Source organism: Mustela putorius, unplaced genomic scaffold (assembly GCF_011764305.1).
Source record: "Mustela putorius furo isolate JIRA1106 unplaced genomic scaffold, ASM1176430v1.1 tig00003898_pilon_pilon_pilon, whole genome shotgun sequence".
Classification (NCBI taxonomy): Eukaryota; Metazoa; Chordata; class Mammalia; order Carnivora; family Mustelidae; genus Mustela; species Mustela putorius.
In genome coordinates, this window is record NW_025422047.1 from 15,428,830 (window position 1) to 15,453,679 (window position 24,850).

At 41.6% G+C, this 24,850-nt stretch overlaps 1 protein-coding gene across 11 annotated transcripts in view; it reads left to right on the top strand.

Moving 5' to 3' along the window:
* The window catches only part of GALK2 (galactokinase 2), a 110,336-nt gene that overhangs the window by 74,639 nt on the left and 10,847 nt on the right, over positions 1-24,850 (top strand). For all 11 annotated transcript variants that reach the window (XM_013055518.2, XM_045067756.1, XM_004751358.3 and 8 more), the window contains one exon: positions 6,304-6,514. In XM_013055518.2, the coding sequence (XP_012910972.1) occupies positions 6,304-6,514 (211 nt within the window). The remainder of the gene's footprint in view (positions 1-6,303; positions 6,515-24,850) is intronic.

A 24,850-nucleotide genomic window follows, 5' to 3' on the forward strand; every position in this document is an offset into this window, starting at 1 on the left:
TAGTAGCTTCCAAAACCTAACTGATGCGGATTCATTGAAAGAGTCTTATAGAGCCATTTCAACTAAAATTAAGAACATTTCAAAGCAAACTCAGTAGAGATTTATAATTATGACTTACGTAAGTGATACTTTTATGTGAAGCACATTTTTATGTTCTTAAATTAACAAAGTAGCCAGAAATCTTTAATGAGCACAAATTTTTCATACTTTACACACATTCAGTGGCTTAAACTTTTCCAGAAATGTTTTATGTCTATGAAAGAGAGTATCCCTTAATTCTATTGGGGGATAAAATGTGTGATGCTGATAATGAGTATTATGGGAAGTCAAAAAGGGAAGAGAAATTATTCCATTGCTTTTGCATACCCTGAACTCTTTGTGGCAACAACTGAAGCAATGAAAGAGAGAGTTTCATGTGGTCCTTTGGCACTTCAAGGAAATTTTATAATGTGATTCTTTACAGAGCCTGTCTAGTCAGGGGTCATCACTCATCCAGTTTTTTTAGCTCCTGCCACTTAATGGTCAATATGGAACTTATTCTCTGGTGACAGAACGTGAGAAGTAGGCATAATGTCAAGGCTTTGGCAGTTTCCTTGAATTTAAATGGGGGAAAACCAGAGACCTAAGAATGTGGCCCATTTTGTTCAGCACTGTTGATTTAGTAGAGCACACTTTGCCAAGACTCTAGTGTGGACTAGGCTCAGCATGGTGGGTCCAAGCTGCAGGGCAGAGGAAGTGCATATGGGGAGATAGGGTCCATGTGTTTAGTGGAGCCAGGTTGTGGCAGGGCCTTCAGTGCTTCACTAAGGATCAACCAGGCTTTGTCCCAGGAGCAGTGGGCAGCTGCTGATGCTGTTAGCAAGGTATTAGACGTATTAACCTGGCAGCAGGAACTTTTGCCTTGGTAGAAGAGAAGTGAGGATGGGATAAAAAGGGAGGGATATGAGAGAAGCTGTGACTGAACCTAGTAAAGGGGGTTGGTTATAAAGCTCTCCATGATTGGGTGTCTGTTCTCCTTTCGCCGTGAAGCTTTCCCACTCTCCTTGTTAAATGTCCTTTTATATGCTCTTACCACCTCCTGTATTTTTCCATTCAAGCAGTTTATCACAATTAGATTAAGTTCTTCACAGTGTAATTGTTATTGAAACACCGGTCTCTTCTGGTAGTCTGCGAGCTCCCTGTGGTCAGGAGCTGCACACTGTTGTTGTGCCCAGGGCCCGGAGAGTCGCATGCAAATATGCATCAGTGAAGGAAAAACACTGAGTTGGTAAGCTGCAGTTTCAAGCTGAAATGATGGGATGGAAAGCATAGTGCTGTCCTTGGTAGGTTTAGAGAAGGTTGGATGGAAGGTGACTGGAAAGTGAGAGGTAGTGATGTTTCCCATGGAGTTTTCTCCTACTGGTTAGGAATACATCTGAAGGCTCTCCCCCATTCCTCACCTATATCTCTGGGCTTGGGGGATAGTCTTCAGGTATATTTGTTTGGAGACAGTAGTTGAAACCAAGAACTAAGTTCAATTTGCTGAGGGAAAGAATGTGGCAAGAAAAGGCCAGAAGGCCAGGGGTTAACCTTGGAAGGTGATTCCAGTTAGGAAGTAGGTAATGAAAGGGGAAAAATGAGTCATGGAGAGAAATGGTACAAGGACCAGAGAGGTGAGAGAGAAACCAGGAAAAGTCAAGGCTACAGAAGCAATAAGACAGAATTGGAAGAAAGTAGGTACTGAAGAGTGCCAGAAGCCATTGCCTTGTTAAGGCTAAAGGACCTAGAAAAATGCAGTGGCTTTGGAAGTGGTTCGGGAAGTAAGGAAAAATCTTTGGGAGGCCACAATCAATAGTGAGAGTGGCTACTGAAGGCCTAGACTGTGGGCCACTGGTAGTTAGTCAAAGAGTGGGAGAGATAAAGAGCAGTAGCTTTAGGATTAAGGATTTTAAGACAGCAGAGATCTGTCTATGTTTGAAAGCATTGAAGAAGGTGTCAGGTGGGTGAGAACTAATGAGAGAGGGGAATGTGGGGAGGGAGGGAAACTTGCTCTTCACAAAAGTGCCTCTTCTGGGCCGCAGATATTTTTCATTGTTAGGCAGTGACCTGTTTTAAGTAAGTGCAGGGGTCCAGGTGTGTCTCCACCCCTGTGCTTTCCATTGTGCCCCATGGGAGTTAGGCGTGTTAGGGAGTTAGATCTAGAGCACAATATCTGGGGACTCCAGGATGTGCTGAGGGTACAGTGAGAACTGTCATTGATCTGTTCTGTACAGTTGTGCAGGTTTCTTCAGATTTATGCTGTCACCTGAGTGCAGACAGCGGGGATTACTAACATTCAGAAAGGTCAACATTGTGCTGTTTTCATGATCGTGACAAGTAGAACATGCACATGGAAGTCACCAGCTGCTACGGAGAACAGCTCTTTGTAGTTGGGAGGGGGTAAAGGGGATATAAGCAAAAAAATAGTAAGTCTTCATGATAAGAAACAACTATGTATGATCACATCTATATCAAACTTTATGTGTGTAGGTATACAGAAAGTTTGCATAAATATGATATAATAGTACGGTTATAAAAATAGTGGTTGGTGGTTATCTTGGAGTAATTACAGATGATTTACTTTGTATTTTTTTGTGCTTTGAGCTGTTTTGTGCTTTTTGAAAATTTAAAAATATGCATGTGTGACTTATATAACCAGAAACAAAAACAACAGAGCTGCTTTTGTTGTGTGATAAACAGCTTGTTGAATGAATTGTTGTTTTTAGAGGTAAGTCAGAGAAGAGATTAGAAATTTTAGCCTTTGCTGACCAGGGGAAGAGAAGACTGGGTACTTTTCCCATTGCTTTGTTAATATTGCTAAATGCAATGGGAAAGTCAAAGGAGGTGGATTCTGACAGTTAGTTTCCTGAATTAGGGTCCAGATCTTAGCCCTCTCCTAGTACATCACCTCACTGGGAGCTCCAGCAACTGTCCCAGACCGAGGGCTTTTTCTGGCAGGGGCTGAGTTCTGAGTGTGCACCTGAGACAACCTGGAGGTGCTAGGGAGTTAATGTCCTTTGTAGTACCCTCAATGGGGGGATAGATGAGAATGGGCAAATATTTTAGCTTTCTTGCCCACAGGCAGGGCACATTAGAGGTTTTTACACATAGGTTCCAGGGGCCCCAGTGGCCCAGCCTCACCTGTCCATGTCCCTGCACGTTGCATTGACTTCTGTTCCTGTCTCACTCTCCACTCCTCTACCAGCATCTTGGAATCATCCTTCTCCCTAAATCCTTGCCTCAGAGCCCATTTCTGAGAGACACCAGCCTGAGACAGGATCCTAACACTATTTATCTGCCTCTTTCCATGTTTGCGGACAAAACACTTATTGCCTGCTTTCTTGCCTATAGAGCATGGAACAGGTTTGGGAACCTCCCAGAAGTGGTATCTGATATGAATACTTAGTATTTGCAGTGGTGAGAAGAAAGTGGTGAATGTTGACAAAGAGCCGCTTTCTCTTATTTCCCCACCCTGCTACAAGTGAGGAGCTTGTGATGAAATGACCCATAGCCCTGACTCATAGCTGTGCTTCACAAATGTGATGTAGGCCATCACCGAGACCTCAAGTGGCAGATTCCTTCATGAAGTTGTCTTTGAGCGACAGTGATCTTACCCACCCACTTCCCTCATCTGCAAGTCATCTTTCTGCTTCCTGAGCCAGATTTCAAAGGGCTTAAGCAGCTTTCCAATTTTACTCACCACAGTGTAGTGTGCTGTTAGTCAGTGGCTCATGGCCTTGCAGCTGTCATTGACGGCGTGGGGTAGATTTCATCCTCCACTGAAGTATAGACCGATTGGCTATGTGGACCCTCCACCTGGGGGCTAAGTGGACCCAACAGCAAACTGGGATATTGCTGGGGTGAATGCTAGCTTTTGTGTGTTAGTGTCTCTGTCTGTGGAAGACAAGCACGCGGGGAGGCTGCCTTTGAAAAACAACCTTGTAGGCAGCAGGCATCCCTCCCAGACTGTCTCCTCATATATCCCTGGCCCAGTTTCCTTGGATCAAGTGCCTGAGGCAGTGTGACTTGTTCAAGTGAGCCTGAGATGGAAACTTGATGGTTGTTGTTGACTTAAAGGTTCTTAGGAAAAGCCCAGTCTCATTACTTGGGGACCATTCCTTGGTGTTTTTCCTTTTCCTCCTCCTCCTCCTTCCTTTTTTTCTCTTTCTTTCTTTTTTTTTTTTTTTCCTAAGAGGGAACCCATCTATTGAAGGGTTTTTAAGTCACTAGACTATTCATTTCTATTTTTTTTAAAGATTTTTTAAGTTTTTATTTTCTTTTCTTTATTTGACAGCGAGAGAGAGAGAGAGAGAGAGAGAGAGAGATGGAGATCACAAGCAGGCAGAGAGGCAGGCAGAGAGAGAGGGAGGAAGCAGGCTCCCTGCTGTTAGTCAGTGGCTCATGATGCGGGCGGGGCTTGATCAATCCCAGGACCCTGAGATCATGACCTGAGCCAAAGGCAGAGGCTTTAACCCACTGAGCCACCCAGGTGCCCCTAGACTGGTTCACACAAATCTTAGTTTGTGCTTAGAAATCCATTGGTAGGAATTGAATGGCAATTTGAACTAGTGTGAGCAGAGATGAGATGAGATGGCCTAGATACTAGCTATAACTCACTGAGATTGTGACCTTGGGGAAGCCAGACAGAGTCAGAGGACTGGAGTTCAGTTTCCAGCTCTGTTTCTTACTAGACTTTGGGCAAGTCATCTACTCTTACCACTATTAAATAGAGTAATAATACCCATCTCACAAGGTTGGTGAAGATGAAAATAAATAAGAAGCACATTTTAAATCATACAGCACTACACAGTTGTTAGTTACTTCTCTTTGTTTCATTGCTTATTTCAGCTGGGTTTGGATTGGGGTTTCACGAAAGTATCATTCTAGGAGATTATCAACCTCAGCTCTTTGTATATAAAATAAATATATTGCTTTATATATGTCTTTGTAAGTTATCTGAAATTATTTTTGGAATACATTAGAATATAGACCATGAATGAATGAATTAAATGAACAAGTGAATCTGTGGAGGTCTCCAGTCTAGCCCTGCTTGTAAACACTAAGTGTGCTAAGCAGACAAAGTCAGAAGAAAGATCTAGCTTTAGTCCTTGCTTTAAAAATGGCACCATATTCTGTGAAATAATTGAACAGAAAAATATAATTCTTTTTCTCTTTTCCCAGTTCTGCCTTAAAATCATTAATTCCTTTCAAATGTATGAGCCAGAGTTTTAAAAAGAGGATTAATGAATATAAGAACTTCTGTTATTAACATTCTTCAGAAGTGAGTGGCCCTAACCAAAGTTCAATGGTCTTTTGGTAAACCCTGCTTCCTGTCTAAAAGAAAGGAAAATCAAATCATCAGCATAATAGAAGGGTAAATCAGATGCACATTTCCTTGAAGACCAGTTTTCCCTTCTTTTGCTTGTTTCTTTTTGCTGTTTGTACTGTCTGCACCTGCCTCACACCCAGGGAATGAATTTTATAGCCCTCAGGATGAGAATATCTTCACTTCTTCAGGTCACCTGCTCTGAAGGACTCAGTCAGTGGTTTGGGGAGAATGAGAAAAACATTCTGGATTGATGTTCCCATGGGTAGACCTGGTTACAAAGGTTTTGTTTGTACTTAACCCTCTCCATCAGGCTGAGGGATGCCTCAAGATGCAGTTGGAAGCCAAACTCTTTTGAGGGCGGAGAAACATACAGCTCTAGTTCCACCAGCAACCTAATGAAGTGGTTTTTCATAAGGTCACCAATGAGGTTTTCATTTAAAATCTGGGACTTTACTCCAAATGCCCAGATACTTAAATTCATTAGCCGTTTTCAAAGAAGCATGTGGTAAACAGGAAGTGCTCTAATGAAACCGGGCATACAGTGTCCACCTCAGGACCCAGGTCACATGAGAATTGAGTAGTTTTCTGTAGACTTTATAGAGAGTAGGGTATTAGGGATGAACTGAATAGGGATAAAAGGACAAAATCATTCAAAGCAATAGCCCTGAGGGAAAGTGGTGACAGGCGGAAAAAAGAAAAAAAAACCCAAAGGGAAAAAAAAAAACCAACCAGTGGGATATTAGGTTTTTTAAAGAAAAATGTTTAACTAGCCTGTGAGTGACACACAAGCATGTTTTAATTCCAAACATCTGAACCCAGTGTACATTTGCAAGCAATGGTGGGCAATGTGGATAGGTTGAAAGGAAAAAAGAAAACAGGTTGCATTTGGTTAATTAAAATGGCACATATCGATTTCTGAAATGAAATCTAACCATTACCTTGGTTTGAACTTGCAGCTCCTGGCAAAGTACAGAGGCTTGCAGTGGGGTAAAGTACTACGACTAGAGGAGGTGCAAACCAAACTGGGGGTCAGTCTGGAAGAAATGCTGTGGATCACCGAGGATGCCCTTCATCCCGAGCCTTATAGCCCTGAGGAGGTCTGCAGGTGTCTGGGAATTAGCCTGCAGGAGCTTCGAACCCAAATTCTGAGTCCAAACACTCAAGATGGTGAGTCTGCAGAAGAAAGTGAAGAACATGCTTGTTCCCCTACTCACAGCTGGAAAGATTCTAGTTTTCCCATGAATTTTACTGATTTTGAAGCATACTTGAGGGTATTTGAAGAATGTGTATGTTTTGGCAAACTTAATTCTCTAGATTCTGGGCTTCATTAAATTCATTGATTCATTCATCAATAAACATTTCCTGATCTGCCATATGCCAGGTATTCTGGTGAGGTAAAGGTGGATAAAACATGGTTCCTGCCCTCAAGAAGTTCCCACTTCAAGACGTTTCTCTTTCTTTTCCTCTGTGCATTTTTGTGATTATTATACTACGTGCACAAAAAAGTCTAGGTTGGAGCAGTGCTTATAACTGCTGAGACAACCCTGGAACACCAGGAAATTCACTGCTTAGCTTAGAACTTGTTGCCCACCTTAGCGTGAAAGCTTTTTTCTGTTTGCCTGCTGCTTTCACACGATGTTGTTTTCACAATGATAACATCAGATCCCTGAGATGACGGTAAAGGTTGGAGGTGAGGGATGCAGCCCTGGGGTGGCTTCTCTTCTTAGAAGTAAAAGTTGTGTATCTGTGGGTAGTCACCACTGGGGAGCAGGGGCATCTAGCTAAGATCCAGTTAGTTGTCTCTGGAGGTAGAGTTGGGGTGGGAGCTTGTAAAGGCTGGCCTTCAGTTCAGAGCATTGCCCAAGTTCCTTAACATGGATGCTAGTTTTCTCCTCAGTTGGGCCTAATCCTGTGCTTTCCCTACTCCCTGTTGAGTCCATACAAGCACTCAGACAGTATTATCTTGGTTGAACTATTGTACTACTAATTGCATCTTGGTTGTGCCTCTGGACTTTTAATTCTAAACATCACTGCCCTATTCTGATGGGATCTTTACTCTTTTCTGAATTACAGTTCCTATCTAAAAAGTTCAATAGAATTCTTACCTTTTCCATATCCTTCTCAAACCACAGCTTGTTCTCTTTCTCTGTACCCATGTTCTTTTTTTCTCTGCATCTGCATGTCTTTCCAACCTTTTTTGTTACCATTAATAAACAACAACAACAAGTTAATTTCCCAGAAAACCTTGGAAAACACGGAAGATACTTTCCTTATCATAGTATATGCATTGCTATTAATGTATATATTTAAGGGTTTCCCCCCCCCAAAATAATGGTGTCATTGTTTTTATAAAAGCGATGCATGCTTAATCTTACTCCTTCATCTAAAATAACTACTCTACTAACCCACTTGCAATGCTTTCTATAATTTACTTACTTTGTACTTACAAAGTATTCACTTTGTTTATACTCAATAAATCTATGTTGAATGAATGAATCCATTTTATAATTCTGTTATCCTTTAAAGTTTTCTTCCTCTTTTACTGTTGGAATTAGTAAGTTAAAAACCCAACTGTGAACATAAATCAGTCGGTGGAGTTCTAGAATCTCCTAGATTCATGTCACTTGATTTACTTTCTGAATCTAACTTTAGCCAAATTTCCAGCTGAATTCTCTTGGCACTCAGCTTTTACTTTAGGGATCAAGATCCTGTTGTATCTTTGCCTTGTTCCTTCTGAGTTTGTGCTTCGGTCTGTCTAAGACCTCAAGAAAACATTTCTCTTAACCCTTTAGATGGTGCGATTCTTACTAAAGGTGGTGCTGCACTTAGATTGTATGAGCGGGCACAGAGATGACATAGGACCCCAGCAGCAGACTCTGGAGGGTGCCTCCGCTCTTTATCTGGATGCATACACTTTAACACACTTAGTTTCGACTAGAACTAATTTTTCTCATCAGGGAGATCCAGGCCTTTCTCAAAGGGATGTGGAATCCACTGTTCTCTTTCAGCCAAAATTAGTTTCTTTACCTGGTTATGAGTGTACGTTGGGAGATGTGGACCGTGACGTGACAGTGTAGGAAGAGATGTTTACAATCAAACTGTGGCTCACAGCCTTTGCTAAGCCAGCCAGACTTCCAAAGGCTCATGGACAATTGTTGTTTTCTCTTTCCAAATTTCTAACAATTAGATTTGGAAGTGCTCAGAGGCCATTAAAATTAAACACACAAAGGAAAACCCTCAAATCCTTTAGACATTGTTTAGAATGGCCACAGTCCATTGCTAGGAACTGGCGAGGAGTAATTTAAGTAGTAGTTGTCAGGCCTTCCCGACAGGTAGGAAGAATCTAAGGGTGTGATATGGTGTGTGGGTTTCTAGAGGCTCAGGGGCCAGGCTGATTTGAGGGAGGGGAAGGTGTCTCCGAAGGTGTAAACCACGAGGAAAAGACGAAGCTGTGGTCAGAAGCAGGAGAGGTGAGCACATATGGCTGGCACGGGGGTGGGCCTGCTGCTCACATGTGCTGTGCTGGGCTGGACATGAGTCTCAATGCTTAGATTAGTAACTGCCTGGGACCATGGGTGACAAAAGTGCTGGCCAGTTGCCGGCTAATTTGTTTGGATCCTGTGATTTCCAAAGCCATGGGCAATAATCAGGCTTTCGAGCAAGCACAGGGCGCTGACATTGACTGCTCTTTAGGAAGACGTCTAGAGTAAAAAAAAAAAAAAAAAAGTGTTGTTACTTGCTTTATGGTTTACATATTCCTCTTCACTTGCATCATATAGTTTGAATTTCACAACAACTCTGGGCCACATGGTTATCTTCATTTCATAGGTGAAGAAAGTAAGGTCAGAGAGGTACAGGATTTGTCAAGATTTACAAGTTAAGTGCTAAAGCCAGATCCCAAATCCTTCTTTTCTGATTTAACCCAGTTCTCTTTCTGCTATTCATTTTTTTTTTCTTCTCAGCATATTAATAAGCTGGCCTTAGCAACCCTGCACCGTCAGATAATATTGACTTTATTTTGGTTGGCCCTAATTTTTTTTTCTTGAAACCAGAGAGAGGTGATGAACGTAGGTTACTTTGTGGTTGAAGAGTTTCCTTTTGGCTCTTTCCCATTCTGGTGCTTTGGTCTAGGAGTCTAAGATCATGTGGCATCCAGTAGCTTGCTTAATTTAAGGAGCAAACTCAACTTAACCAGAACGTGCATGAGTTGTATTATAGAAGAACTGCGAGAAGTGCTGTGGAATTTCTCATTTGATAGAAGTGTGGTCCTCATAGATGATCTCAGTAAGGCATAAGAAAAGTGATTTGTTTTTATGTGATGGAAACATATAAAGGTACTTCATAAAATAAAAACAGTCAGTTGGTCAGTAATCTCATTTTCCAATTAAGTGTTCTCAGATATTAAGGAAATTGATTTTAAAAATAGCTTATAAGCTATCAGGCACTAAATTCCATTACCTCAATGCATTTAATTGTTCTTTAAGAATTTTGGAAGAAAAGTTTTCTATGAAAAGTCTAGAAGAAACGCCAAAGGAAAATATAGACCTTTCTAGAGTTTACAGGTATTGTTTGAGCAGAAGTCCTTAAAATCTGGTGATGGACTTCCAATAATGCCAAATAAAATGAATCCTTCAGTTTTGTTTGTTGTTTTCATTTTCACAATATAATAGATTCTTATGAAACAAAGTATTGAAAGGATAAATCAAATAACTATTTTTGTTATGCACAAAAGATATGCTTTAAGTTGTTTCGGAAATCAAGTGTGGGGAAAATTAGCTTTCACTTAGTCCTTTTCCCTTTCCCTCTCTATCTGGCCTCTCTGTTTGTTGCTCAGTTCCTGTTGACTTCTTGACTATCTGGCCACAGAGGGCAGGATCATGCCAGGAGTAAAGGGCCTTTATTTTCCTGGAAAATAAAACTTTGATCTCTGATCACTTGGGGATAATGCTTCCTTTGTGGGTTTTCCTCTTCTTTCAACTGTGTGCATTATATACCTCTATTTATTGGTTTGCCTTCCCTTTTTGAATGTTTAAGGAACTAAACATGAATGTGAATATACCTTATATATATGATTTTAAAGACATGACATCTTAAAACTCTCAACTTCTGTAGGAACACCCAGTATCCTTGTGTTGGAGTCACACCAGTGATCTGTGTTGTGTACTAGCCAGTGCCTATGCCACTGACAGGAATTTCCCCCTAATCCTACAAGGCTCCTGAACCACCCTGGAGTCACAAAAGTGGGAGAATTCTGGAATTTTCATCTCCTTGGCATGAGACTTTTAAAAGAGCTAAGAATGAAACAAATTCTGAAGGTACGTTTTGAGGAGCAGTTGACCCTTACAGTAGTCTTAAATATATTTGGCCATCTTGAACTGAGACAGAATGAATCTATGAGCTTGACCACTTCTTCATACTCTGTACCTTCAAACCCTCAAGTTCCCCAAGTATCTCATGTTAATGTGATTTGGGCATGGCTGGTAAGAGAGGATGAAGTGTGATAGAGAGTTGTTAGATCAGCGAGACTAAACATTGACTTCTGTCAGACACTCTGATCCTCTGTGTTGAGGACGAGTGTTTTCCTCTCTCTAGGAAGGTCATCCTTGGGTCCCGAGCCCTTAGATTCAGGGAGACCATACCTGGTATGGGGAAGGCGGAAGGGGACATCTACCTGCCTGACAATAGCAGACCCATGGACTCTGGTGACTTACAGCTATGAAAGCAAGCTGGAAGCAACTTTTCCAGCTTCCTATGAAACTCTCACACAGTAGTTACGAGAGTAGCATTTCCCAGAGATAAACCCTTGAAGAGTCACAGCAACTAAATATGAGCCACGAGGAATCATCTTCTCCGAGGATTTTTGTGCACCTCTGTATTTCCGTAATGACTAGCACATGTTCGCTGAATGAATAAGACTGACTTAAATGAATCTTCTTCTCTCCATATAGAGAAGCAATAGGTGGAGGCCAATTCAAGGAACTCAAAGTCTAAATAAAGGGTGTTATATCTAGCTTTTAAAAAAATTCTGTTCATCCTGTATTAATAGTAATAATGGTATTAACAACATCTAACACTGAGTACTTACTATGTTGTAAGCATTTACACTATCTAAGTTCTTTTAAAATATTTGCTGTACTTGTCCTCCTGTTTAGAGTACCTGCATGAAAGTCCTTTTCCAGGCTGGAAACTGGTATAAACACCTTCAGACACATACATTCAAATCTTGATGCCTTCACCCTTAACATGGTCCACCCCACCCTCCTAATTTGTTCATACTGTTGAGATATGACAATCAAACTCCCCAAATTAGGCAACTCTTGGGGAACAAATAATTTTTTGGTAGATGTTGTTTTTGTTTGTTTGAAATTCTGTTTAGAAGAGAAATACAAATACATTTTCCATTACAATACAAATTAGGCTTGTGCTCATTGACATAACTGTTAATAATGCTGAATATTCCTTTTTCATTCTATAAACAAAGAGTGATATCAATATTCTGCAGCCAACAGAACATTCTGTCTTGCATCTCAGTGTTTTTGACAGTGGTCTTTGAATTCACACCGGACTTTCCTTAAAACATTTGAAATCTCTGTAAGTGAAATAGAGCACAGGCTACATAGATTCAGTTTAGAGGAACATAAGGGATAAAGATTGGTTTCAGATGTTTTTGCTGCTAGGAACATTTGTATGGTAGGTTTCAAGATTTTGCTATATTACAGATGAGGAAACTGAGGCACAGAATGGTTAACTAGCCCAAGGTCACACAGCTGAAAGTGGCAGAATTGGGATTCAAGCTCATGCAGTGATTCCTGAGCCCTCCCTCTATGTAAACACTCCCTCTTAACCACTGATGTGGGGCTATATCAGGCTTTTATCAGAGAGAAAGGGTTTTATTATTTAGATCTGACCACATGTAATAGTACGAGCTGTTTAAACAGTACATAAGGAGCTAGAACCTGAAGTGGACAAGAAAGACAGTGAGGCAGTGATGATTGATGTGAAGTGGGGAGCAGTAGGGACAAGCAGGAACCCATGAGGATGAACAGAAACAGGAGTTTCACCACCTCTGGGCCTGCAACTTTGATGATACCAGTGTCCTTCGGGGGAAGCTGAAAATGTACTTGGCCCAAGAGTCAGAGAGGCTGAAAGGAGAGTCAGTGGGATTGGGACGGGGGTGCTGTGGACTGAACTGCTGCTCCATGCCAGTGAGGTGAGCTGGCAGAGAAGTGATAAGGTACTTGAGCTGCTGTTGCACTTGGTGTCCCAGCTTAGACCACTGAGGCATGAAAAAAAAAAGCCTTTCATCTTTCTTAATATATTTTTTTATTTGCTTGTTTCTCCTATAACCACTATCTTTCCTGGTCCTGCCAGCTACCTTCTTCACCCCATCTGCCTCCTTGGCCTTGGCATTGCTGGTGCCCCTGGGCTGCTCAGCCCTGACTACCACCTTGGTCCCAGCCCTGCCAGCCTCCTTGGGCCTGACCTTGTAGTTCCTGGCTACTTCTCAGCCCATATGCCTTTTTGACTCTGGTTTTGTAGGCCATGCCACTCCTGGCTGCCTCAAGGGAAGGGAGAGGGAGGAGAAGAAAGGAAAAAGACAATTTCTAAACTTTTAAATACGTGTTTTTCTTAAGTCTAGGATATGTGACTTGACATTACTCAGTATTCCTTTTGCTTGAATCTATCATGGATGTATCTCTACCTTCAGAGAAGTGAAATCAGCAAGGGGTCAGGTGTGAATTTACTAGACCCTCTGGTTTTTTTTTTTTTAATTTAACTTAATTTTATGTTTTTTTTTTTTCCCAGTGATCCAAAATTCATTGTTTATGCACCACACCCAGTGCTCCATGCAATATGTACCCTCCTTAATACCCTCTGTTTTGAGAAGAATGAAGCTTCTGTGGGTAGAAGGACAGCTGATGTCTCACTGCGTGCCATGTTGCCCCTCTGCTGCTTTAGATTCAGCAAACACCTTGTATAGTCTTCATCTACCTAAGAGGACAGAATCTTGCCATTCCTCTTTTACTTTTTTGCTATTTTTGCTTTCATTTTCACAGTTTTAAGTTTCCATGAAAGTATTTTCTTTGTATTCAAGGCTGCTTTTCTTACAGTTAAATCTGTTTATTTTGGTCAAAGTTACCATTTCCTGTATTGAGGTTTTCAAGCTGATTATGCTCTAGTAACAAGACCAAAATCTCAGTGGTTTGACCCCTGAAAAGTATCTTCTCTCCGCATATTCAACTCAAGGCAGCAGAGGATTCTGTTCATCTGAGACATATAGGGACCCAGCCGTGTCAGGGGGGCAGGGGGAAGGATGGGGGGAGCAGGGGATCTATCTCAATACATTTGTCCATAATTCCTGTGGCCAGAGGAGGGGAATATTGCTAATCACTCACTGGCTTTTAACATCCCCTAGGAGTGACACCATCACTCCTACACTCATTTCATTGGCTCCAGTAAGGCACGTGGATGTAAAGAACTTCAGTGGGGGTGGGGAAGTGCAGTTTGTTTTAACATGTGTTAGGAGCATGGGGAACATGTTAGAGACATCCCTAATGACAGCCACACTTTCCTGTGCTGTGTAGCTCTGAGTCTCATCCTATCAAATCTTAGTGATGAGAGCCAATTTCCTTGCTCATGTAAAATTATGAAACTGGCCTTTCTTTCCAGACATCTGGGACAATGAATATTGTTCTTGACCAAATTCCAAGTATTTTCACTTAAAAATTAGACATACTGTGATCTCTTTTTATGTTGCACATTTCTCTCACAGGCATTTTATCTGCACTTTGGTGAAATCCTTCCTAGTTCTTGGCTTGTCACTTTTTCTCTTGTCTAGTGGAGTTCACACAGACTCTTTTCAGAAGACTGTTTTTCTAGAGTCTTAGGGTATGGTCCAGGAAAACATCTCTTGTTTGAAATCAGTTGTGTACCTCCTATGTCTTTGTTATTTTTCAAAGCACCTAGCTTTAGGTGGAAGGAAATGTTCTAATAAGAACTTCTAAGACAAACCATAAGTGACTCTTAATCTCACAAAACAAACTGAGGGTTGCTGGGGGGAGGGTGTTGGTAGAAGGGGGGTGGGATTATGGACATTGGGGAGGGTATGTGCTTTGGTGAGTGCTGTGAAGTGTGTAAACCTGGTGATTCACAGACCTGTACCCCTGGGGATAAAAATATATGTTTATAAAAAATAAAAAATTAAAATTAAAAAAAAAAGAACTTCTAAATTAGAAACTGTGTACTTCCTCCTTTCCACATGAATTTGTGTCCAGTTTGTTTCCACACAGGTCTAGAGAAGTAACTAGGTATGGATCTAGGGACTTTGAGCAGGTTATTACCAAATTTTAATATTAATGACAACAAAATAATGGCCCATTGTGTCTATCTAGACCTTCATACTTTTAGCCTCATGAAATCTTGATTGATCTTTATTTGTGCTGCAGATTTCCTGATGAGAGCATGACATGGGACCACTTTATGTTCAAGGGCAGAGACATAGCATTGCTTGTTTTTTTTTTTTCTCTTAACTCTTGAGGAAGCTGGTCCTTCATATTGTCTTCAGGCAGGAATGGGGTGGGAGACAACACAGGAATGAGCACCTGCAGTCCGTTCGTGCTGCTGGGAAGCCTTAATTCTAGCAAGGGCTATTGATGCAGCAAAAAAGACCGGAGACCTCCTCCCTGGGAATAGCAGTAACATTTAGTCTTTTAATGAGAAACTTTAAAATGTTCTAAGAACAAGGAATATAAAATTCTACTTGATTAACCCAAAATAGCAAGGTCTATACTTCCTTTCTGTGTTTTAGTCCAACAGGGAAAGGGGGCAGAGAGGATGCAAATCAAAAGGGAGCTGTCAGACAGACAAAGAAAAAGGGAAAAAGAATCTGATAACGGGAGAGAGACTAATGTGTACATGGAGCTGGCTTATGAACAAGTGTGTAAACACAAACACAGAGAGAGCACAGACCCACTCAGGCCTGCGTGCATTTACTCCCCACGCTGGGCCACAGGGGGCTAGCTGCGTAAACATGTGCGTAATCGCGGGCTTCTGTGAACCAGCATCCTCCTCATCTGTCTCTGCCGGATATGACCGGCTATGTTGCAAGCCCCTGGAGAATAGGAACACCTCATGAGATGTTTGTGAGAGTGCGCCCCTTTTCTCTTCCCTAATACCACACCACATTTTGGAAAGCCCAGCTGTAGTGTGGGTCTACTGTCTTCAGTACTTGCCATGAGGAAATTAAGGGGAGGGTCCCATTTAGCCTGCGTTGGAGCTCCCTCACTCTCCTCCTTGTGCCGTGTCCAGGTCACTTTCCTGGTCTGAGCTAGTGCATCCCTGTCAAAAGAAAGCTCTGGGCAGTGGCCCATGCAAGCAGGTGGGTCTTACATGGTGGGTGACAGAGCTTCTCACTTGCTTAATCTCTTCTAATTTGGCAGACTCCTACTTTTGATCATAATGGCAAATAATGAGTAATATGAGTAAATAGGGGTAAATTTTTATTCCTTTATTCAATAAGTACTCAACTGCAGGGCAACTATCCAAGCACTGTGCTAGGGCCTGTGATCAGTAAGGCCAGCATAACCCAACAATAAGATAAATGCTGAAGTGCTCTGATGAAAATATAGTACTTATTTCTCAGATAAACACAGTTTCCCTTTGCCTCTCCTTGTCCTTTTTGCTCCCTCATGTTCCTCCTCCCCCACCCCCCGTAATTCAATTAATAGAAGATAGCAAAGACAAGAGCTCATTTCCATTTATGCTAAAATATTAGGACAGGCCAGCTCTAGGCAAGTGTGACCCTTGTTTTCCATAGTTCTTCATTCAGCTCTGCATTGACCAAGACTCCTTCCCAACTCCGGAGGCCCCTTTTCAAATGCCTTGAAATTGTCTTGTCCTTTCACTTTTTCCAAGAACAAAATTTTAGGGATGTTCTGGGAAGTTCATGGGCAAGTAGTTTGCTCAAGAAAGAGAGGGAAACAAAAATGCAGCTCATCCAGGAACTAGCTTTAGATTCTTTCTTCGTTGATGGGGTGGGAGCCAGAAGTGAACATGTGTTGAGAATTAGTTGAGAATTATTGAGAATTTATTGTTACATTCAAGACTCTTTATTAGGTTCTAGGGTCTGGAGAGGAGAACACACCACTGCTAATGAGTCACAGTGTTTCACTGCTGCTGGGGGTGGGTGCCAGTTTTTGGCTACCTAGGCATCCAGGCCCCTTTCCTAGGGAAATCTCACGTGTGTAGGTTGATGAGAGAGTGGGTCTTGCTTCCTGCCGTAGCAGCTGAATGGTCCGATTTGCCTCTCCCAGGTCGCTTTTCATCTGGGTGTGAGCAAGGGCCTCAGGTTCCTCCTGGTGTTTTGGCATGTGCTTAATTAAGTCTGGGGCTTTGAGTCCACTGGGCACAGGGTCTGTTGTTAAGGTATCTCGAGTCTGATGTCCTATCTAGACTTGTGAAGTGACTGTGACAGTGTTCTTAGCTGCTATAAAGATGAAGACAGCCCAGCCCTTGCCCTTGCCCTCCTAAAGCAGAGTGTGATGACTGTAATTAAAAGGGAACACAGTAATTAGGGGGACTCTGTCGTCATCAGAATGGCCCTGGAATTAACAGGGGCTTTGTGTGTTGCCAGAGTATAAATGCAGGTGTGGGTGACAATAGCAGAGTGAGGCAAAGCCTTCAAGGTCAGAGAAGTAGAGTTTATTATGATGCTGACAATGCTGGCTCTCACTGCTCTTGGAAATCTGAGCAAGGGAAGTTAGAAACATGTGGGATGTCCTTACTCTCCACAGACAAGATGGCATTATGTTGTGGATTTGCAAATATTCACAAATGACTCTTGGAATGTAGTTTTCCATGGATTAATATGGTTTGTGTTGAAAGTGCTTATATATATATATATATTTTTCTCTTCTGTGGTTTTGCTTTTAAAAGCAGGTAAAGATTTTTTTCCTCTTAAATGTAAAATGCTAATGTAATTTAGTGTTTGCAGCATGGGAATGGGATGCTAATGTGGCTGAAAACAGCAGTTCATTTTTTGTGGGTTTGACCATTTCAGAAACTTCACATTTCTGAAAAAATATTATTATTAGGAAAATAAGTTTGAAACCACAGTCCAACTTCAATGAGGAATATATAGTGTTTTTCCATTCTCTTGCTTAAATAGTCCAAAGACTCTATGCCTCAGAGCAGGGACTTATTGTAACTTTGCTGCATAGGAAAACAGAGGACTCCAGAGCAGATTCTGAAGTGGTTTTCCCCATCCACCTCTGGGTTGCTGTTCTTGGAAAACAACTCTTGGGTTAGCCCAGTGGAGCCTTTTGTTTTGAAAAGAAGCTGGCCAGTAGCGTGTAGTTCCATGGGGGTACAAAGGCAACTGAGGACTCAACTGCTTTTAGCTCCTCGCCCAAACACCAGCAAAGTGTTTTGGGGTATGACAGTCTCAGAAAGATTCATTATATACGCACATGAGAAAGATTTCCAGTTCTCGGCGCTCCTCAGACTGACTCCTAGGGCACACTGGGAGAACCACCCTTTTAGCAGGACTGATCAGTGAAGGAGACTTGAAATCCAGTTGTGTGAGGGAAGCTGGGTGGTTGGTCTGTGGAGGAGAAAGCGTCACTGCTAGTAGAGTCACGGTATTTCACCACTGCTGGGTGTGGGTGCCCTAGTTTGGGCTACCTAGCATCGGGTCCGATTTGCCTCTCCTAGGTCACTTGTCATCTGGGTGTGAGCAAGGGGCTCAGGTTCCTCCTGGTGTCCTGGCATGTGCTTATGTCTCATAGAATTTGTGAGCTCTCCAATATCTTTAAAATAAATTACTTTTTTGGTTAAGTTAGTCCATATCGGTTTCTGTTGTTTACAAACAGGAATCCTGACTGACATAATTGCTAAAAGCCTATAATGGTTTTTTATTTCTAGCTGGAATTTATAACCTGGATCCAAGGATAGCTTTATGCAATCTTGTGTCTGTGTTGTACCATATATAGAATTTTGGATATTTGTGCATTCAGATGGGGGGAAGGTCTCTAGCTTTGATTTGACTCTGGAAAGTTTCTATAATTCTAAAGGGGCCAAGAACCATTTACCTACAGGGTAAAATTTAAATACCTCAATTTAGGGTAACTTACAAAACTTTGATGATCCGGCCTCTGTCTACTGCTTCAGTTTTCTCTTTCATTGAGTTTCCTGTTGCTTCTGCTCTTTGTCCTCATTCCATGCAAGTTACAGCTGAGTACTGTGGATTCTCTAAAAGTACCTCGTGTTTTTTAATCTCCGTGTCTTTGTTCATGATGTTCCTTCTGCCTTAAATTCCCAGTGCTTTTCTTGGCTCTTTACCCCACCTTTTAGTGGGTTTTCTGGGTACCTGCTCATCTTTTAAATTCAGCTGGTTTCACCTCTTCTGTGAAGGTCATAATCTCTGTGCTCCTTCCCCATGGCTCACCTGGTTCCAGCTTTGCCAGCAGCCATGTCATGTTAGCAGCTGGTGTAAGCGTGTCTTCATCAGCTTGGGGCATTCTTCAAAGCCACTGAAGGTAGCTGCACTGTACAGGCACGTCTTTGTGGAGAAGTGAACCCCTTTGGGGGCAACAATGGGGATGTCTGTGGACAAATGCCTCAGGCTTCCCATCTGCTGATGGGACTATTCTGATGTACCTTCTGCATGGTTCTCCAGAGAGGCCCCTGAGCAACTGGGCCCTGAGTTGTCCACAGTGGTCCTCTGTTTGCCACCCTCCGTTGGCCTTTCTTCTTTCCTATCTCCCTTTCCTTACTCCTCTGCTCCTGCTTCCTACACTTCTGTTACCTGCACCCAAGGCTTTGTCTTAGCCTCTGCTTTTGGGTCAGTCCATCAGGACAACCTCTTACAGTCATGCCTCTGTGTTAGCTCTGAGGAGATGCCTTAACATCTGTTGCCTTTATTGTCCTTATTTAGTGATTTTTCTCTAGTAAACTATTATGTCTTTTTTATTTAAAAATTTTAAAAAATTATTTTCATTTATTTTTCACTATGATAAGAACAGTTAACATGAGATCTATCCTTTTAATGCATTTTAAGTGTAATTATTGTTGAATATACGTACATTGTTATACATCTTACTTGATAATCATCTTATTTCACTGAACTTTATGTCTGTTGATTAGTAAGTCCCCATTTCCCCTTCTTCTGGCCCCCGGTAACTGTTACTCCAGCCTTTGATTTTGTGAATTTAATGACTTTAGCTATTTCCTGTAAGTGGAATCGTGTAGTACTTACCCTTCTTTTGTTGGCTTTTTGTCTTATTTAATTTAACATAATATCCTCAAGGTCCATTCATGTTGCTGTATATTACAGAATTCCCTTCATTTTTAAGGCTGGATAATATTCTTTTATATGTATATACTACATTTTTTAAAGCCATTCATCCACTGGTGGACATTTAGTTTGCTTCTGTATCTTAGCTATTGTGAATAGGGCTGCAATGAAGGTAGGAGTGCTAGCGTCTCTTTGAGATCCTGATTTCAGTTTTTTTGGATGTATACCCAGGAGTGGAATTGCTGTATCACAGTAGTTCTATTTTTAATTTTTTGAGGAACCTCTGTACTGTTTTCCATGGTGGCTGCACATTTTGCATTCCCATCAACAGTATGCAAGAGTTCTAGTTTCTCCACATCCTCACCAACACTTGTCTTTTGTTAAACTATTACTTCCTGAGGGTAAAGAGCTCATGTTACTCATTAGTGTTCCCTCAGTATTAACAGAGAAAACGGTGTCCTCATCAGTGTGTGAAAAAACATAAGACATGAGAGCTTTTCTCAGAGCTGTGTTTACATGGCTCTCAGGAGCAGAACTAAGACCAATCAGTAGAAGTTACTAGAACACAGAGTTTAGTTCAATATGGAACTATCAGTGCACCCAAAGGGGGGGTATTTGTTAGTAACCATGGCTCCTTATGGCATGGTGACTCACTTGGTTTGCCCACTCTTCCCTCTCTAGCCAAGAATTCCTATAATAGAGAGCTTTATGTTAAAAGAGAACATGCATATACCTATGGGACCAGGCAGGCATGCAAACTAGTGAAGCAATCTGAGTATCAGAAAATTGGGAATGGAGGGAACTGTGTAGAAATAAAGTGCATGTATTCTGTCTAAAAGGGATAGCTGCTCCTCAGCTCCAGCCAATGACATTTGTGCAAGAATATAGGTTCAGTGCTGCCAGGCTTCAGTTTTTCAAGGGAAAGCAGAAATCCAGATTCTTATATTAAAAATTCCCAGTTTGGAAAACAATACGTGGGTCGAGAAGGCATCACTGGGGCTGGATATGGACCATGGGTTGTTAGTTTGCAACCTTTGTGTGGCATATGTAGCAAAGGAAGTTAAAACTTCAGGTGTGAGGACAACCTCCTTGAGAGATTGCCCCGGATTCTGGTCAGTTTGCTCTCTTCAGGTCTGTAAACACACTCTGCCTGTTCCCAGCTCAGGCCTTCGGTCATCCTTTCTTTGCAACAAGGAAGCTCTGTGGTTCGGGCTCTTCTGTGATCCTTCCCATTACTGTTATGCCTCCCCCAAACCCTGTCATCTTAGTGCACCTTCAGCGGCTCTGGCACTTGCATGTCTCCTGCAGTTCATCACTTGTCAGTGGTCTCAGAGCTTGTTTTCTCTGTTTAACTGAGTTGTTGAGTTCCTCATATCCAGGGCTCCTATTCCACATGTCTTTCCTATCATTTGGAGCATGGTATGCGGCACATAGCAGGTGCTCAATAAGAACTGTTGGTTGACTGATGCTCGATGGCCATCTTGCTCAGGCCTTTTGTCATCACTCTTAGTAGAAGATGAGGTAATAAAAAGTCTTGTAAGTAAAAAAAAAAAATTGAGTTAGATTAAATAAGTGGGACTCTTTTAGAAATTGAATAGGCATGTCCCCCATCTCCTGTTGATCAGCTGCTCTTAGAGCTTTTATGAGGAAATGGTGCCTGGTGTGTTACCTCTACCAGAGATTCTTTCTCATCCTTTCTCACTGAAGAGACAGCAAAAGAACCAATCATCTGTTCCCCTTTTTAGATCCATTGATTAGAGATGGGTTCTGATCATAAGCTATGTGGCCATCCTTTTAAGGTAAAAGTGAGCAGCAGACAGCTTTTTGTTACAAAGATTGTCTAATAGAAAAAAATTATCTTAACTAATTTTGATGATCTATTTCTCTTCCTTCCCTTTTATTTGAAACACTTCTTGTATGTTTTAGAAATCTCCTTTCTTCTACATCTGTGAAGCAAAACACAATATAAACAATTTTGTCATCTGTGATAATGCGTATTAGGTACACTTTGGACACGGGAGTTTACTAATTCTCTTTTAATCTTCTTTTAGTCAGCTTTTCCCACTTTTTTTTGGTGAAGTTGCTAGTAAGCATAAACTGCCAAAATAGTAGGTCTTGTCTATTGCATTTGTCCCATAATTGTTTACTTCACCAAGTTTTGCCACGAAGACAAGAAACTGACCATTCCTTCAGTGAACATTTATTGAGCCCCCATGGTATGCCAGACCCTATTTCAGCTGCTGAAGATGCAAAAGTGAAATTCTGTAGACAAGGAAGGCCCTTGCTTTCCCAGGGCTGATCTAGTGGTGAGAAACAAACACAAACTGATGAACAAATATATATAAGCAAGACATTTGGGATGGTAGTAAGTATTGGGAGAATAAAATAGAATCGAGAGAATACATATGCGAGGGAGTTACTCTGGAGTTAAGGGAAGGTCTCCTTGAAGCTGTGACAGCTGAGGCTTGAATGACACGTGGGGCCCAGCCATGTCAAGATCAAGGGGAGGAGCATTCCAGGCTAACAAAACAGCTCATGCCTGGGCCTCCGGCAGGAGCTCATGTGGTGAGTGTACTGACCTAGGAAGTCAGACGGAAGGGGAAGTTTAGAGCTAACAGAATTATTATACAAGTGAATTTATTCAGCGGCTTGTGCAGTTTAAATGTTTATGGTCATGATTATTTAGATAGATCTTAGATTCTTTGTCACGATTTCAGGATTAGACTCAGTCATTATCTAAGATTCACGCTGGAGAAAGTAAATCTTTCAAAGTCTATGTGGTATGTCCTGCTTTGAAGCCTCAAATTTCCTATGATAGGATAGGACATTAATAGTATCTGGTGTTATATTCTTAAATTAAATTTGCCTTGGAAGTCATCACGCATGTGGTGAACATAGTAAGAAACAACTTCCTTCATCTTTTAATATAATAATTGCTCTCAAGGATTGTAAGAACTTATAGACAGTTGGAACATCCGATTTTAAAGTGCACTGGACAGGGAAGAAAGCTATTGTGGATAAAGTTTCAGATTTTCTTGGATTTTTTGGTATCTGAGTAACAAGAGACCCGATGAATTGCCAGCACATAACAAGCCAGAATCCTGGATCCAAAGAGCATTTGTGATGTCCAGCCAACACAGAACTGCTTTTCCTTCCAAAGGGTGGTCTCCAAATCTTTTGTAGCCTGTGGCAAGATTTTTATATACAATTGAAACCAGATGCCCTTTCTGCCCTCTCCCTTGTTGTTGTTGGAGTTACTACCTTTGGTGGGGGGGTGGGTGTGAGCCATGGTGGTCTGTCATGTACCTTCAGAATGCCCTGCCAGAGTCCTCGGCAGATGTGCCTACTCAGAAATCTTGTGTGAAACACTGTGCAATGGAGAATAGATTTGAGAAGGTGCCAGGTTTGTGAGGTTCTGGTCATCTGCTCGGTGCATTCTGAATGTTTCTTGTCACAAAGCAAAACACCAGTCCTAAGGTTTAGTATAAGAGACCTTTCTAGGGGCACCTGGGTGGCTCAGTTGGTAAAGCCAATGCCTTTGGCTCAGGTCATGATCCCAGGGGCCTGGGATTGAGCCCCACATTGGGCTCACTGCTCAGTGGAAGCTGCTTCCTCTTCCTCTGCCCCTTCCCTGCTTGTGCTCTTTCTCTCTCTTAAATAAATAAATAAAATATTAAAAAAAAAAACACCTTTCTGGATGGTTTCTATTTTAGAATATTTAATCCCAGTGGAAAATATTTCATCCTAAAGGACTATGTAATCCTAAAGAAAAACTAAAGCATACTGTCCCTACTGGACTATATTGAGTTTTATTCCGGGTTATAGCCTTGAAATGTGCCTATATTTTACATACATGACACTGGGAATCCAGACTATCAAAAGTCACTGTGAATTCTTGATTAAAAGGAACTTATTAGATATAACAATGAAACATAATGTGTCCCCTTTGTTCAGATCCTGGTATAAATCAACTGAAATTTAAACAACTGGGAAAATTTAATATGGACAGAATTTAATGATGGACTGCAAGAGCAGTGTAGAGTCAAGAGCCAGTTTCCAGCTGGGGCCATCATGGCTTCTCTGAGCATAAAAAATTAAAACTGAAACAGGTAAAATTTTGAGAGAAAGGACAGGAAATGATTTTGCTGAGAAGCAAAGAGTGTTTGGGTAAGAGTAGGGGAGTTTGGCTGGAGGGAAGACATCCTGCTGGGATGGAGTGTGCTGAGGGCGGGAATCTGAATTCTGTGAAACACTGGTGAGGCAGAAGGTTTGGGGCAGTAGCTGAGTAAGGCTGTCTGTCAGGAGCTCAGTCTGGCAGCGTCATCCTCAAGGGAGGTTGCAGGGAGGAGAGATTAAGACAGGGATATCAATTTAGAAACTACTGCAAAATAGTTCAAGTGGGAAAAAGGAATAAAAGTGTAAATTTGGGTGATGACAGTGGCAATATAAGGGAGGGATGATTACAAGACATGTTGCAAAAGAACTGACTAGATTTGATGACTGAATTTAGATCCTCTTTGAAAAAGGACAGGAAAATTAATAAGAATTTGCATCATTTCATTAATGCAAGCAGTTAACTATAAGTTTAACTTACCAAATATGACTGAATTGAGAATGTTTGAAAGAAAACTTTGATTTTTTTTTTTATTAATTTATAGAAAGGTAGCCGCACCCTTACTGAACTTTACACAGATCCTAAGAATGGCTTAGGTTCCTCTAGCCATGGCTGGCTTTTTCTCAGTCTCCAAGAGTTGGACAGTGCTGTGGAAGGGAAAAAAATGTGACCTGAAACTTTTAATAAAATTTATTCGTTTGTAAGAGAACTGTGACAGCACCTCTGAAAAAGTAGTAAAAGTCTAGGAGAGGAAGCTGCAGGCTGACACTGGAGGATCAAGTCATGTAGAAAAGGCCACCTTGAAAGGATGTTCATTGTCCTCCAGTGGAGTGGCAGAACCAGCTGCAAGGAGGGAGCTGGGGAATAAATCCTCTGACCTACTCTCTTCCCTCCCATTTCTCAAGGATCTTCCTTTTCCCTAGTCTACACAGCAAGGGAACCAAGGGGGTATAATCATACTTGTCAGCCTCCTGAGGCAGAGCAGAGAGTAGAACTGAGTGTGCAGACAGGAGGTAATAGTCACGGCATCCTCTTTACAACATCTAACAACATGGGGGAAGGGGAAAGGCTTGGAAGGAGATCTTCATAGAATCAT